This window comes from Squalius cephalus (assembly GCF_949319135.1).
Source record: "Squalius cephalus genome assembly, chromosome: 25".
NCBI classification, from domain to species: Eukaryota; Metazoa; Chordata; class Actinopteri; order Cypriniformes; family Leuciscidae; genus Squalius; species Squalius cephalus.
This window is the reverse complement of record NC_137146.1, coordinates 22208680-22224677: the sequence shown is the minus strand read 5'-3', so window position 1 is coordinate 22224677 and position 15998 is coordinate 22208680. Positions and strand designations below refer to the sequence as shown.

The window sequence follows — 15998 nt, the reverse complement described above, 5'->3', positions numbered from 1 at the left end:
GTGATTCATTCTTTAACAACCACTCATGAAGCGCAGGTTCACACAGCATGCTGCTGAACTAGACGAATGCTGTTTATTACGTGCTGCTAATAATGCCATGAGCATTATAATTCTCTTATAATCTTAAAATACATAAACCTTTCATTACTTTAGGAGTCGTCTAGTTGGTATATGGTGAGTTTCAAGCCTGTGATGGGAATACGGGGCCTCCACTATGAGATCAAGTGTTGGCCGTCAAATAAACAGTGCAGATATAGGGCAGATTAGTGAGGTACCTGATACTGCAGGTACAGTCCTCTGTGGACCTACACGCCATGTTCACACCATGAATGTTGTGTCTCAATGCACAAACCTCACTCAAATGAGATCTCGGTTTCAAAGTGATTGTACAATTGTCTGAACTGGCTGAAAGGAAAGGCTTTCAGTTAAAGGGGAAGTGTCTGTATTTGGCAGCATAGCAACATGACTGGTTTCAAAATTGACTGCTTTTATACAAGTTTCCCTAAAATACTTTCCCTGTCTGGCAGATGGGTATATAAAGGTCATGTGAGCAATTTGTTTTAAAATACTACTTGAGTGGTCCCTGCTTCATATGTAGAAACAAAACAAAGTCAACTATTGGCATTTGAAGGGGAAATATGTAAACACAACAACTCTGTGTGTGTATGTGTATATATTTAGACTTAATAGCTGAACTTGCAGTTGGATGCTTGATTGTGAAGATCTGTCTGACTCATTGGTTTACCACTAAGAGCTTGTCTGACCACCACAGTCTGTTCACTGACATGTTTAAGTGGTTCTTTGCCAGAATGTCAAACGTAAGGCTGTTCTGAATGTTATATTTGTGTTTTGATACATCAAATAAAAAGAGGAATATACATAAAGATAGAAGTTGGTTGGTTGATGTATGGAGTTGCTATTGAAATGATAGATTAAATGCCTGGCTTTCTGTATTTAAAAAAAATGTCATGCTTGAAAATTAAGAATACTGTTGATTTACTTTTTAGGCATGTTTTCCATAATATTTCAACTTTTTTGTGTGGAACTGACTTCTGTTATTATGACAATGTCTCCAGACATATTAAATCCAGTTTATAGCTGGATATGATTGTAGATCCTGTCATCGTTTTAAAAGCTGCTGACATCTAAGATTTGATGTTGGATTTGTTCTTGTCTTTCAATTTAAAACACTTGCCTCCGATTTATTTCTAATTCAGGTCCAGACAGAGTCGGCAGACTTCTTTTGCATTTTCTGCGCTGATTTGGATGAAAACTGTAGGGAATTATTTGGAGTGTTTTAAAAATGAGACGAAGTGTTAAAAATATTTGATAAACAACAATACAAGAATGTATAGAAGTTGTGAATGATGGGTGTTTAAATTCTGGAGGATTCTTTCTGTTGATTTCTCTGGGCACAGATTCTGTGTGGGCCTACTTATAGTGACTTTAGCCTGTTGCTGACATCACTTCCTGCATGTTTACCCGGGTGTTGACTGTTATACTGTGAATGTACGGATTAGGAATTGTGTTTTCCCTCCAAGAAAATAACACGATTATTTTAACATGATTATTTCAAAACATTTTCAAACCAGCACCAAACATTTTGCAGGTTTTTGTTAACTTCCCAGACTCCTCAGGAATCTTTATTTTTATTTTTATGCTAGACACTTAAGTCAATAGGTATGAACTGTGTAAGCATGAGTGCTGGGTGTGGAAATGGTTAAAGTGTCAGTGGAGAGAGAGTAGCGCTGTTATGAAGGGGGTGCGTCGCGTTTCAGCCAGTCAGTCCGGCCCAGGTTTTAGGCTCCTCCTTTCTAAGCTGGAACTACTTGCACTGTAAGCTTTTTTCCCCTCTCTGCTTCCCTTTTGCTCTCTCTTTCTGGCACTCTCTCACTCTTTCTCGTACACTCTCTCGTGCTTTCTCCTGCTGTCTACCAGTGTGCCGTGACTGTGGCCAGGAGTTGTTGGGGGAAGGAAAATCTAAATTGATAATCACAAAATGTTGACTTTCATTTAAAATACATCAAACGTACATGTTGTTGCATTACATTTGTGCATTATTGATATCTGAACCATAAAGTGGGGTCCAACAGTCTGAACAAATAGACTGAACACTTCTATTTTGCAGTTTTCTAGCTTCATATTTATTATTATTATTATTTATTTTATTTTTTTATCAGCATAATTTGAGCGAAAAGTTTATTTGAAAAAAGTCTGTTTGAGAATCTCCTAGTAGTTGGAAACTTGTGTGCTTCTGTGGTAGCAACGTAATCTGACCTTTTGTTCAAAGGAGTTCACATTGTCAATGGTCAAATTTGCTTACCTTTGACTGGTGACCTAGAAATGCTGAATCTAAAGTACTACTTTATTTTATGTCAGTTTTATTTGTTGTATTTTTTTTTTTTTTTTCACAGTCCTACAACTTTAAATTAAATAAAAAAAAATATATTTTTTTTTATCCGCAGTATACACTACTGTTGACATTTTTGGGGATGTTTTTTGTCAATATTTTTTTACTTATTTTAACTATTATTACTAAATTAATATTTTTATTCTGCAAGGGCAGTTAAATTGAACAAACATGACAGTAAAGAAATGTATAATGTTTCTTAAGCTTTTCAAAACAGCATATTAGAATGATATGAAGGATCATGAGACACTGACTGGAGTAATGATGCTGAAAATTCAGCTTGGCATCAAAGGAATACATTACATTTTAAAATATATTATATAGAAAATAGTTATTTCAAAGTGTAATATTATTTCACAATAAATAAATGTTGCCTGTATGAGCATACATGACTTCTTTCAAAAGCTTTAAAAACCCTTATGAATCCCAAACCTTTGAACTGATTTCATTAACTTTCACTTCAGTGATTTATGTGTGTATAGCCAAAAAGGAAGGTTTTATTTGATATTATGTTTGAACATAGTGTACTCAAACTGTATTCCTTTTCAATTCCTGACAATCTGTTTTTGGGTCCCGTGTTTTATATATTTCCAGACTAGTGCAAAGCTCTATAAATGCCCTGAGCACAATCCCTCTGGGAACGTCCTGACCCTCTGCACCTCAGCACTGCTTAACGGCTGTTTATTTATCTTCAGGTTACTCATTACCCCAAATCCCATCACTTGTTTACCTTGTTACCCCCGATGGTAAAGTACACGTAAAATCCATTAAGGCCTTCATTTGATGTATTATGCAGATCTTTCTTAATGTGAATGATGTTAACTTCTTATTACAGGGCCAGTTTAATTTATTTATTTAAAAAACGTATATGTAAAGGAAAAAGAGATCAGACCCTTCGATAGTTTGTACTCAGCAGCAAAGGGTATGTGATCTTTTGCATTCACTTGCCCTATGCTGGTTACACAATACACTGCGTATGCCCTAGGGATGTGTACATGCAAAGTAATATTAGATAGCCTAGAGCTAAAATATAACATCTATTTTAGATAAGCACTTGGATTTGCAATTATTGCAGCTTTGCTATAAATTTCTCACTGTGGAGCTGAAGCTTTTTTTTCTGTATACCCATAGATGTTCACACATCTGTAGAAGTTTGCAATCAGTTTATTTTAAAGGTTAAAACACTGGATAGTGGCGGTTCCAAAAGCAGATCTTCTATAAATTCAATTGATTAGGGTCACCGCAATTTTGCCAAGTAAGACATGTTCTTGCATCAACATATTTTGTTGATTCTGGAACAACATTCCTGTCTGAAAATGTAGGCTAGTCCTAACCATATCCCTACCCTCAAACCATAGCTGTACCAATAACTTGTACCTAAAATCAAATGGAAATGATGGAAAAGGTGAATAACACTGATGTAGAAGCACCTAACCCTGGTTGTAAGCCTACACTTGACATAAACTGTAAATGTGTCCCTCAAATCTGATTCTGTCCAAGATGTTGACCCAGGAACATGTTGTACTTGGTGAAATCACGTTCACTGTCTGACTAGCAGAAAGAAAAAAAAAATGTTATTCACACAGAAAATGTCAGTTCGCTTTACAGAAAACAAAGCAATGTGGAAATATGCGTTGACTTTGTTTGTAATCCACTCTTAGGTTTGTTCTGCATCATCTTGCATGTAAATTTCTATTGGGCTTTACGTAGGCTACATACATAATATTTTAAAATGTACTCTTAAAATACACTTTTTTTTGCATCAAAACCTGACATTCACCGATTAACCAGCATTTCGCTCTGGTGTTAAAGGCTAAATGGCATTGGGGAAGTTGGCTAGCCTTCAGTTGTTGTGTCGCTGGGCAAGATATCGCATGTAATGTGAATCTTTTGAGAGACACATTATAGAGGAGGGGGTTGTTGACCTGGATTAAACCTGTCTTAAGCACAGCACAATAGCCTGCATTTTCAATGATGTAGGTCATTGATCAGAGCGCTGGGCGCCAGGCTAGCAGGCAGCAGCAGTATCTGTCTCAATCCAGAAACCTTAGCCTGGAAATGTGATGCCTATTATTCTACCCATGCTGCATTGTGCTTGGGGAGATCAGTAGTTTGCAAGTCCCAGTTATTTGGGTTTCATCCAGTGTTTTAAGATCTTTGGACTGTTGTTTTTTTATATATAGCTATATGTAGTAAACTCGCTTCACATTTAATGTTTTTAGACGGCCACATTCAATGTAAAGTTTGTTGACTTGTCTTATGTTGATAGTTGTATGTGTAAGAAGCTTTAGGTCTGTAGATCTTAGTGCTCTGAGAATCACAGGATAATTTAAGGAAGGTTTCCAGATGTTAATCAGCGCATGTTTGCCCTTGCATGGAATTATCCACACACAAAAAAAAAAGTCTTTTTTTATTTTTAACATATAATTGTAAATTTGAAAGATGTTTACATGGACCCTAATCATTTGAATATAATTGGACTACTTGCACAGTCGGAATAAAAGTCACATTTAACCATGTCAGTCGAAATGAATTTGCCAAATAATCCAATTAAAAATTATAAGGGGTGGTATAAACCTTTTCAAATCTGATCGAGAGGACATGTAAACACTTGATTGGATTGAAACCCAAAACTGGAAAGTACTGTGCATGTGCAATGATGTAAATGTGGTAATGACATGGCGCGTGGAACGAGCTGTTGTTGTTGAATGAAGAGTCATAAATGACTGTTGTGTCATTCTAAAATTCTCCTTCCACTCATCGTATATGTGAAGTGGAGCAGGATAATGTCCTACCAGTCCTTGTTTCGGACTCTCATCAACAGACGCCTTGTTTTAGGCGCGGGAAGGGACGATTTTACTGCTCGATAAATATAAGAAGCACGGCACAAAGCTTCATGTTCTAGTCGTTTCCAAAATCAGGACCCGAAATAGATAAATATTAAGTCTTCTCTTTAAAATAAAGAAAATAAGCATTGTTGAAAACAGATTAATTTCTTTCTTCTGCTGAACACAACAGAAGATATTTTGAAGATTATGGGTAACCAAATAGTTGATGGGCCCCATTGACTTTCATAGTATGGAAACAAATAAAATAACATGGAAGTCAATCAACTGTTTGGTTACCAAAATTCTCAAAATATCTTCTTTTGTGTTCAGCAGAAGAAAGAAATTCATACAGGTTTGGAACAGATTGAGGGCGAGTAAATTATGACATAATTTTCATTTTTGGGTGAACTAATGATATTGTCTTTTTCAACAAATGGTCAGTTGAAAAGAGGTGCTTAAGCTTCAAACCTCAGGAAGTTAAAATTTTCAAGTTTAAAAATTACAATTCTGTCCTTTACCCACGCTCATGTTTTTCCAAACCCATAAGATTTTGTAGTTCAAAACACAAATGAAGATATTTTTCATTCTAATTATTTTGTGTCCATCCATTACAATTTCCAGCCTAAAAGTTCATAAATACGTTGTAAAAGTTATCCATATGACTCAAGCTTTTTAATACAAGTCTTCTGAAGATAAACATTTGCTTTATTTCATGAACAGATATAATTTAGATTTTATTCGCCTATAAACATTGTTCAGCGCACATAGATAGAGCTGATTAAATATGATAAACAGCTAAAACGTACGTGCTTGACTCGAGAAAAACCCTCACGTGAAGCAAGCACGTTTGAGCACGTCCCATATTTGATCAGCTGTGTGTTGATGTTTATGTGAATAAAAGAATAACATTCAGGAATCCTCTCATGTGTAGAGATAGTGTAGATAACAGATCGATTGTGCAGTGTAGTTTGCAGTGTGAGCTTGTGCTAAAATGTAATGATTGACAGCTTCACTGATTATAAAGGCAGAGTTCTTTGCTTACTTTCTATATATAATGCATTCACAATTTCACAAAAATATTATTTTTTCATTTTTCAGGTCCAAAGTTTGCATTTAAATGTGGTAGTGAATCCACTAAATTATAATGCTCTGTGTGAGTCACTGATGAAATTGCAATGATTGACATAGTTATAGCCATTAGCCATAGCAATGGCATCTTGTGGCTATAAGCAAGACATGGATGCAACAGTTTAACCCATTTATTGTTCACTCAGGGGCAGTTGTGGCCTAATGGTTAGAGACCTCTTGTACCTCGAAGGTCGCAGGTTCGAGTCTCAGTACTGGCAGGAAATGTAGTTGGGGGGAGTGAATAAACAGCAATTTCTTCCACTCTCATTACCCACCCCAATCGCTCCCCGTGCAGCAAACATTCCCAGTGCTCCGGGGCTGTGTTCATGGTGTGTGTGTTCATTGTGTGTGTGTGTTCACTACTCACTGCTGTGTGTGCTCTTGGATGGGTGAAATGTAGCGCACAAATTCCGAGTATGGGACACCATAATTGACTACACACATCACATACTTAAATTAATCATACTAGTGACGAAATGTGTATGGTATTTGGCTACTTTTAAAAAGCACTGTAGTTTAATCTACATAAAGAATATAATATGCAGCCCACACACACACACACACACACACACACACACACACACACACACACACACATACATACAAAATAAATAAATAAACAATTTGAATGTAAATTCTAGTAATCAACATTAACAATCACCAGGGCTTGACATTAACTTTTTTACTTACCAGCCACTGTGGCTAGTGGTTCTCCAAAGTTACCAGCCACTTAGCATTTTCACATTTTCATTTTCACATTTTCATATATTTTTAATATTATCTCATAATTTGGCAGCAGGTATATTTGGCTGTTGTCACTACCTGACACACGGATTCATTATACTGTTACACATGTCTTTTCTTTCTCAACTGTTTACGTTCACTTACGTACATACTCACCAAAACCGTCATTTTGACATTATTTATATTTGACTGTTTAAGAGCAATAAGCAATGAAAAAAACTGTATTTAGTACTTACAGACAGCTTTATGTGCACGCACTTTGCGCGTGAGCAAAAAAATCTGTGGGAATGAGAAAAATGATGCGCATGCCGCAATCCCTCGCCAAAATACAAGCCCTGTAACACCAACAATATTCATCCCGAGCAAATGAAACTAGTGAGTGAGAGGAGGCGGGTTTGTGTGTCAACTTGCTGTCGGAGAGATGACAGAGCGAGAAAGCACTGCTGGTATCGTGTTCTGCAGGAAATTGGTAGGCTATTGGAAGAGTTTCAGATATTTCAGTATCGATATGTATTGAAAAATCTATATTTTTTACAACACTAGTTTGCTTAGTGCACTTAGTTTATTATTTCAGATGCTTTCAGACTACAATTGAAAACATTATATATTATATATATAAAATTCAACCCGCCAAAGTGGTCAGTAGTGACTGCGTTACACACCACTGCTAAAATCCAACCGTATTTGGCGGGTTGGCGGGTTCGAGCAGTTATGTTTTTTTGTCATAATTGTGGAGCCCTAACTGCACCCCTTCATGAAGTGAACTGGGTATAGGAAGTAGTCAGTTCGAGGAACTAATTTTAAAATGTGTTTATAAGTTGATTCTCATAAACGGATACAGCAACATGGCTCTGGTGTGTAAAACTTGCAAGTGCTGTTATTTTCTTCTTGAAATGCAAATCTATTTGGATTGGAATATTTGTTATAACATGATTGCAGTTTCTGCTATATGTATTCCATTAAACATGAAGTGAATTTGACATCTACTGTAAAAAGTAGGCAGCACACACTGAACAGACTTTTTATACACTTTACAGTTTACTTTAAAACCAAATAAATAATGTATCTGCTCAAAACCTGTCTAAAAGGGCTTCTCAGAGAGCTTGTATGTTTAGTGTGCTGTGTGTAGAGTTTTTTGTTTTTGCTCACCTCTTGATCGTGTCTGTTGTAGGGAACTAGATTTTGTAACCATAGTGACGAGCAGCCGAGCGCTTGCTGCAGGCCACACTGAGCCTCCATTGGCTGTTCCACGCGTGTTGACATGTTGGTTGCGGGTGGGGGAAGGGTGGAGACTCACACACTGACCCACACTGTCATGAAGATCTCTAGCCCATATATCAGCACTCATCCTGCGAGTAAAATAGTTTTCGTAGCACCCATAACAGTGCAAGGCAGCCTCTGACTTTTTGAAATTGAAGCGTTTGTTTGAAAATGATGTAATTGAAAAAGGAAACGCTGCTCAAACTCACTGCCAAATGCTGCACGTTTACATAAAAAACATGCAAATGAAGACTTGCCATTTCTGCCATGCTTTTGGTTTCTGCCCTGCACCATGATGTAAAAAACAGTTCAGTGGTTTGTTTATAAAGGTGGATATGGTTAAGATCGTTAGTACACAATAAGACGATAAATACTGTATTGAGCGCTTTGTGTGTGTGTTTGTAGAACACTGTGGCCTTGCTGTTGTGGAATATTCACAATATTATTTTTATTGCAGGTTTCGTAGTCGAGGTTGTGCACAGGCCGATGATGAGGACAGCATGGACGCCTCTGATGTCACACCAACTCCAGACATTGACATCACACCAGAGATGGGTGAGGGTTTTTTTAAAAGAAAGTTTTGCATTGTTTTATTATTATTATTATTAGGGGCCAAGCACCGAATGTGCGTAGGCACCTATTGTATCTGTTCCCGTTCCTATTATTATTATTATTCATTTTTCCGACTGGGAGTCTATGGCAGCCCATAGAACCACTTGTGGGAAAGTTATAAAATTTGGCACACTGATACCCCTTTTCCACCAAGGCAGAGCTGGTGCTGGTTCGGAGCCAGAGCCTAGTTTCAAATCGGTTCTTTGTTTTTCCACCGCCAAAGCACCAGCTCCGAACCAGTAAAACTGGTTCTTAAGTAGCACCAAATCATTGCAGGGTCTAGAACGGAGCCAAGAAAGAACCGCTTGCGTCAGGGGCTGGGGGCGGGGTTACCGTGACCAACAAGACGAATAGAAACTTGTGACCGCCATTTTTAAATAGCAGCTAGTCGAGCTAATAGCAGCTCGATTATAATATCCGTCTATGTAAGTTACGGCGATCTGCACGAACGCGTTGGATTCCAATGTATTTTTGCAAACCCATGAGCATCCATAGTATTGCAACGTCCGTTATTGTTGATGGCTTGTTCGAGATGCATCGGAGCGATCGGAGCTGCGGGAGTGTTTGGAGAGCATACGACTCCTTGTGCTTTTAGATCGCTATCGCAGTGCTTTGATGTCATGCGGCGATCGATCTGCGAGAAGCCGATGCATCTCGAACAAGCCTGGCGTGTTTGTGTTTGGCGCTACCGCACTAGCGGTTGCTGGGCAACATGAGACGTATACAGTGACGTAAGATCTGGCTCTGTTGTGGCTCTCTAGCCGGTGGAAAGGCAAACAAGCTCGTCAGTCGAACCAACTCTGAACCAGCTCTGGCTCTGGCTCTGAACCAGCACCCGGTTCTTGTTGGTGGAAAAGGGGTATGATAGAGGAGAGTCTGAACAATCAGCATAGCAAATGGAGTCTCCAATTCATTCCCTCTAGCGCCACCAGCTGTCCAAATTTGCACTCATGTTTATGCTAATAACTTTTGAACCACAAGGACTAGAAACAAAATTCTTTTTTTCCTCTTATTCCTTGGCTCAAGACGATTCGATTGCATGATGTCATTTTCCATCATGGACATTTTTCCACCATTTAGAATTTTCCGAAAAACCTACTTTTTCGAACTCCTCCTAGGCCGTTGCTCCGATTTTCACGAAAATTGAACCAGATCATCTCCAGACCATGCCGACAAAAAGTTATGGAATTCAAGTTGATTTGCTTAACCGTTTTCGATAAACCAACGAACAAATTTTACATAGCGCTTGCAAAAACAGACGTAAGGCTATATCTCCACAACGCTTTATCGGATTCAGACCAAACTTGGTACATGTCATCCCAAGCATGACCTGAGGCTACATGCTGCGTTTCGGCACAGCACCACCTACTGTTTCGGAGAAATGAAAAATGTTTATTTTTGCTTATAACTTCTGAACGTTTTGTCCAAAAATCATGAATGTGGTCTCGCTAGATTCAGGGCAACATGCCGATTCGACTGATATCCTATTTTACCATATCGGCCATTTTGGCTGTCGGCCATTTTGAATTTTGTGCTAAAATGCTGTATTTTAAGAACGCATGAACGGATTGTTACTAAACTTGGTATGGGTCATCAGTACGATGCCCTGAAGGAGTGTGAGAAGTTTCGAACCAGCGACACCTAGTGGTCAAAAGTTATAACAAAATTTCCAAAAAGGCTAATAACTTTTGAATAAATCTGGCTATTGAAATGCCACTGGTCTTAATAGATTCCTTGGGTCACGCCGAGAACATAGATACCAAGTTTTCCTTATTTGGCTGAACTTCCTGTCCGCCATCTTGATTTTCAGTCAAAACCTACTTTTTCGAACTCCTCCTAGACCGTTTGTCCGATTTTCACCAAAATCGAATTGTATCATCTCCAGACTGTGCCGACTAAAAGTTATGGGTTCCGTGTCGATACATGAAAGCATTTTCATATAGCGCAGCAGCGAATTATGGCAAATCATGCCAAAAGCACTATTCAGGCTTTATCTCTTCAATGCCTTGACATATTGACACCAAACTTTGTATGTGTCATTATCACTTCACTCTGACCACATCACATCAGTTTTGGTCGACCTATTGGTCGAAAGTGATAATCAATTAAATCATACTGTTTATGTGATTTTTCAGCCATTTCTCCTAAAATCCTCTTTAAATGTCTTTCATTGCTCATTGTTGCAGTTGGTCTGACACTTTCAGGCATGTCTTGTCATCTTATTCTGCTTGGCCCCGGTAATTGCTGCTTGCAGCTATATTTTTTATTGTTATTATTATTTTAACTAAATCAATTGTTTAAGTTCACAAGCCATAAAAATGAATTGACCATGCTACATTATTCCTGATGAGAGAGTGACAGCCCTGTTAACTTGTCTGAACCCCTCACATTATTCCTGGGCCATCTTTACTGTTGAGCCCTGAATGAGATAAAATGACTTGGAAAAATAATACAAAGAAAACATAGGCAACACATTGTCCTATTGTCTTCCCTGCTTGACCAGTGTTGTCCAGTTTGCAAACAAATGACTCGTTTGAAAAGATTTACAAATCGGTCTTGAAATCATGAGTTATCAGTTTGTGTCAGTGGCGGCTGCTGGTCTTTCAAAGAGGGGAAGCTCATTTTCGGCCTACATCATATAAACTGTCCATTTATTTATACGTAAATTCTACGTTCCTTTTCAAGAAAATGCTCTGTGACCCTGTCGTACCAACTAGGCGTCTCTTCCAGTGACTTGACCAGTGTCCTCTCAATGGCCAGCAGAGTTAAATATAATTGTATAAATGTAATAATATAATAAAGGTATCAATAATAATATAATAAAGTATAATAATACTACTAATATATATATTTTAATTATTTTAATTATTTTAAAATTATTACTAATAATAATATAAAAAATATAATAAGTAATAATATAATAAAGGTATAAATATATGATTCTGTGAAATGTATTATGAAAATTGGCTAGCAATTTCGACAAGCAAATACCAAGAAATAAGTTGCAGCAGTTTGTCTCGACTACAGTTGAAAAATCCGCGATGGGACTGAGCTCGAATAGCTTCAGCAGCCTTTCGACAGACCCTCCAATCATCACGCAGAAGCCCGGAGTCCAGGCCAGGCCAGCCCACTCCTCATTCACCCCCAGAGACGCTGAGTGTCCGTGGGCGGGACATAATCGCAGCATTTATCCAATGACCGTCTAGTTTCGAAGCACTGAAAAAAACTGTTCGAAGCAGCCCCATTGAAGTCAATGGACGCTGGGCTTCAACAGGGAAATGCACTGTGACGCTACGGGAATATATGAGAAGAAAATCGAGTCAGCCGACCTGCTATATGTAACTGATTCTGAACGTACTCGTCTTTGAGATTAACGTTTTCTTATGCATTTTTATTGGCTAATCTGTGATCAATGCTTCAAAAACATGTTGTCTTTGACGCTCTTCATCGAGCGCTTACTACATAGATACACACGGGAGCGTTTAAAAGCAGGCGTCTATCAGCAGATCCCTAATAGATCCGCTGATAGACACCTATCAGCAGATCCCTAATAGATACGCTGATAGACACTGCTTTCAAACGCTCCCGTGTGTATCTATGTAGTAAGCGCTCGATGAAGAGCGTCAACGAAGTCATTGTTGATCAACTTAGCCAATCACAGACATATATGTTGAGCGTGTCAACACAATGGCCAATCAGAGGTGTTTAAGAAGCCATTCAACAGCGCTCGAAATGCTAGAGGGAAATGCTGGTATCGTCACATTTTTAAATTTCACTACCGACTTGGTACCGAAGTCGGTACCTTTTGAAAACTCTACAGTATATACTGCAGTTTAGTAAGTGTGCACTGTACTTCATAAACAATGTTTTGCCTAAATTCACATTTGTGTGTTTTGGTGTGAGGTGGATTGTGTATAACTTGATAGATTTTTTTGTCACTAATTCCCATGTCATTTAATCTCTTTTGCAGCCCTAATAATAATTAGGCACATCCCATCCCCCTCCTGCCTTTTTGCACTTTTCAGTTATATTCTGAGGTGTTAGTCTGTGATATAGCAGATGATTTTCACATTTACAAAAACTCTTAACATCTTCGTTTCATTTAGTACGCTGGAAACTTTTATTCTTGGCACTTCAGTTGTCACTGGTGCAGTTTTTCACAAACGTGTTCTGGTAACCAGTAATTGCGTCTTATCTTCCGATCTTACCCACATCCTGGAAGACTAATGTAGACTGCTGTAGACTTTCATGCTGAGAGAGTTGTTATCCCACCCAGGGCTAAAGGCATTATGGGACATGATATCTCTTTTCTGGGTGTCAGTGTGTCTAAACATGTAGTCTTGCAAGCTGGACTTTTAACTATTGGCATAGTCTGGTCCACTGACTGACATGTAAATTGCCCAATCACAGTAACGTTTTGTTTTTGTTTTTCTGTACATTTTATCGTCATAAAAAAAATAATAATCTGATGTCATGTAAGCTTTATTTTGGTCCACATGATACATATATTCCCAAAATGAGTTACATTGTGTAGAGTTTTCATCAAGTTTCCTTATTATTATTATTTTTTTTACTTTTTTTACTTTTTTAATTTATTTGATGGGGTTATGGGCTTCAGATTGGATCTTGCCATTTGGAGAAAGCTCTTGTCAATTTTATATGCAATTTGCTTTAGGCAGTCTGTGAATGATACATGTTTGCTGCTGTTTTTGCAGTATCTGTCATCTTGATTGTTTCTTGATTTTGTTCACTTCAATAATTTGTGACATCACATTAGTGTTTCCTGGTCTTCCTGCTCTAATATGAGGGTGGTCTTAACCCTTATCAACCTCAGAGGACTCTATCATGATCATGCCAGCTTTTTTTCTACGAAACCTTCTTGAGAAGAACATTCATTTCATGATAGTCATTGCATTGCAAGTGTCTCTGCTCTGGGCAGTTGTTTTTTCTGAGGGAGATAGGGTGAACATGGTTGAATAGAAATATATTTGCAGGCTTGTTTTGATTCAACTGTAGAGATGTAGTTTTGTGTCTAGACAGTATGAAGCAGCTCTAAAATAAAGATGCTGCTTACGCTTCAGTGACACAGCGACTGCAAGATATTTATTTTCTCCATTTATCAGCTCTAAAAGTTCCTTAATGATGACAGAAAATAACTTCTGGGTCACTGAGTCACAACAACCCAAAAACAGTCCAAAGGGGATAAAACAGAGTTGGAATAACCCTCAGTCTCTCATGACATTCTTCTTACTAAATGTATTTGATTTTTATTTATTTTTTTCTCTCTCTTTTAAAAGCCTTCCGAAGCCTTTCTAATTCCAAAGCCTGAAGTTTTCTAAAGTAATCTTCTGGTATATTATACCGGGCTTCTTTCAGCACTTCCCAGAGTTCTTCTTTAGATTTAAGCTGTTTTTTATTTATTTCTCTGTCCAGGTGATCCCATACTGCTTCTATAAGATTCAAGTCTGGACTCTGTGGAAGCTGTCAGTAGGGGCTTTCGCACCGGGTAGTTCTAGGAACTTAGTTTTAGGAACTAGCCACCAGGGTGGTTCCCCGAGTTTTCCCCAGGTTTTCCTGGTTGCATTAACACTGCCAGTAGGAACTCTGAAGTGACGTAACCCGCACTTGTTGTTGTGACTTTTATTTTGACGGTGCGGCGGACCTTTATTTTGATGGAGCTGAGAATGCCAGAGCCTGAGCACACAGTTCTCACATTCTCTGTGACAGTCCTGTCTAATACGTTATTAGATAGAACTGTTATACATAAAAAAGTAGACGGTAATGAAAAGTTATTAGCGTATGCCGTGTGGTTGATGTCCAGTGTTGCTAGCTGAGCAGAAATACATAATCATGTTTAGCTTTGTTCCCTCAAAGTTGCATCGGATTTTCTCCTCAGCGTAAAGGTTTTGAGGCCCATCTATCACTGTTTTCCATGTTCTTAGAGTTAGTTTCTGGACTAAATATATAGGCTATAATCTGTGTTTACCTAGCTTTTTTTTTTAAATGGCGGGTGCCGGTGTTTCGTGTGCGTTCGGCCAATCAGTGTACACTAACGTCACGGATGGTTCCTATTGTGCTGGGTTAGACTCTTCTCTGAAGTAGGAGAAAAAATAGTTCCTCCAAAAGGAGTTTCTAGAACTAAAATCGTTCCTAGTTCCTGCGGTGCGAACACGCCAAAATCCGGGTACTTCCACCAATAGTTCTAGGAACTATGAGAGGTTATTCCGCGAAAAAGCGAAAGCCACTAGTGTTTTATCAGCTGTGATCAGCTATGTTTCTCTCTAAATATGATTTCACTGTATTAGCAGTGTTCTTGGTATTGTTATCTGAAAAAATAAAACCATTCCCAATCAGGTGCTTTCTAGAAGGAATGGCATGATGAATTGAAAGCATTTTCAGCATTCATTATCCAATCAATTCGGACAATATCGCCAACACTACTGGCAGAAATGCAGCCCCAAACCAGGACAGACAGATATTGTCGACGATTGGAAAATTTCAAACTTTGATTTGTCACTCCGAAATGCTCCTTTTCACTGATCTTAATTCCGATCTTTATGAGTTTTAGCTATCCTAAGCTAAGCTATCCTTCCATAAAGACCATTCCTGATCAAGCTTCTTCGGTCTATAGAAGGGTCAACTTGTCATCCCGGTGAAGCTGCCAGATACTGAGCCAGGTCTTTGTTGGACTTCTTCCGGTCTCTCAAAGAAGAAACACTGAGAAACTTCACATCATATTTTGAAAGTTTTCTTGGCCTTCCAGTTCTTTTTTGTCCTTGACATCTCCTGATTCTTCAAAAGTTTTTATAACAGCTTGAATACCACATCTTGAGTATCCAGTTTGTTTGCTGATTTCCCTGTGCAAAATTTTGATTGTCTGTCAAATTCATGATCTTTGGCACATTGAATGGAATGTGATTGAAAGTTGCTCTTATTAGCAAGCTTCCAATGATTTTAAACTCATACAACATGTAAAGGTCTACCGATTGATCTGAACAGTCGGTTATCGGCAAATC

At 38.2% G+C, this 15998-nt stretch overlaps 1 protein-coding gene across 1 annotated transcript in view; it reads left to right on the top strand.

Annotated features, from left to right (window-relative positions):
- Positions 1–15998, top strand: part of kmt2ca (lysine (K)-specific methyltransferase 2Ca) — a 146766-nt gene that overhangs the window by 36503 nt on the left and 94265 nt on the right. The window contains exon 3 of the mRNA XM_079863809.1: positions 8828–8925. Coding sequence (XP_079719935.1) covers positions 8828–8925 — 98 coding nt within the window. The remainder of the gene's footprint in view (positions 1–8827; positions 8926–15998) is intronic.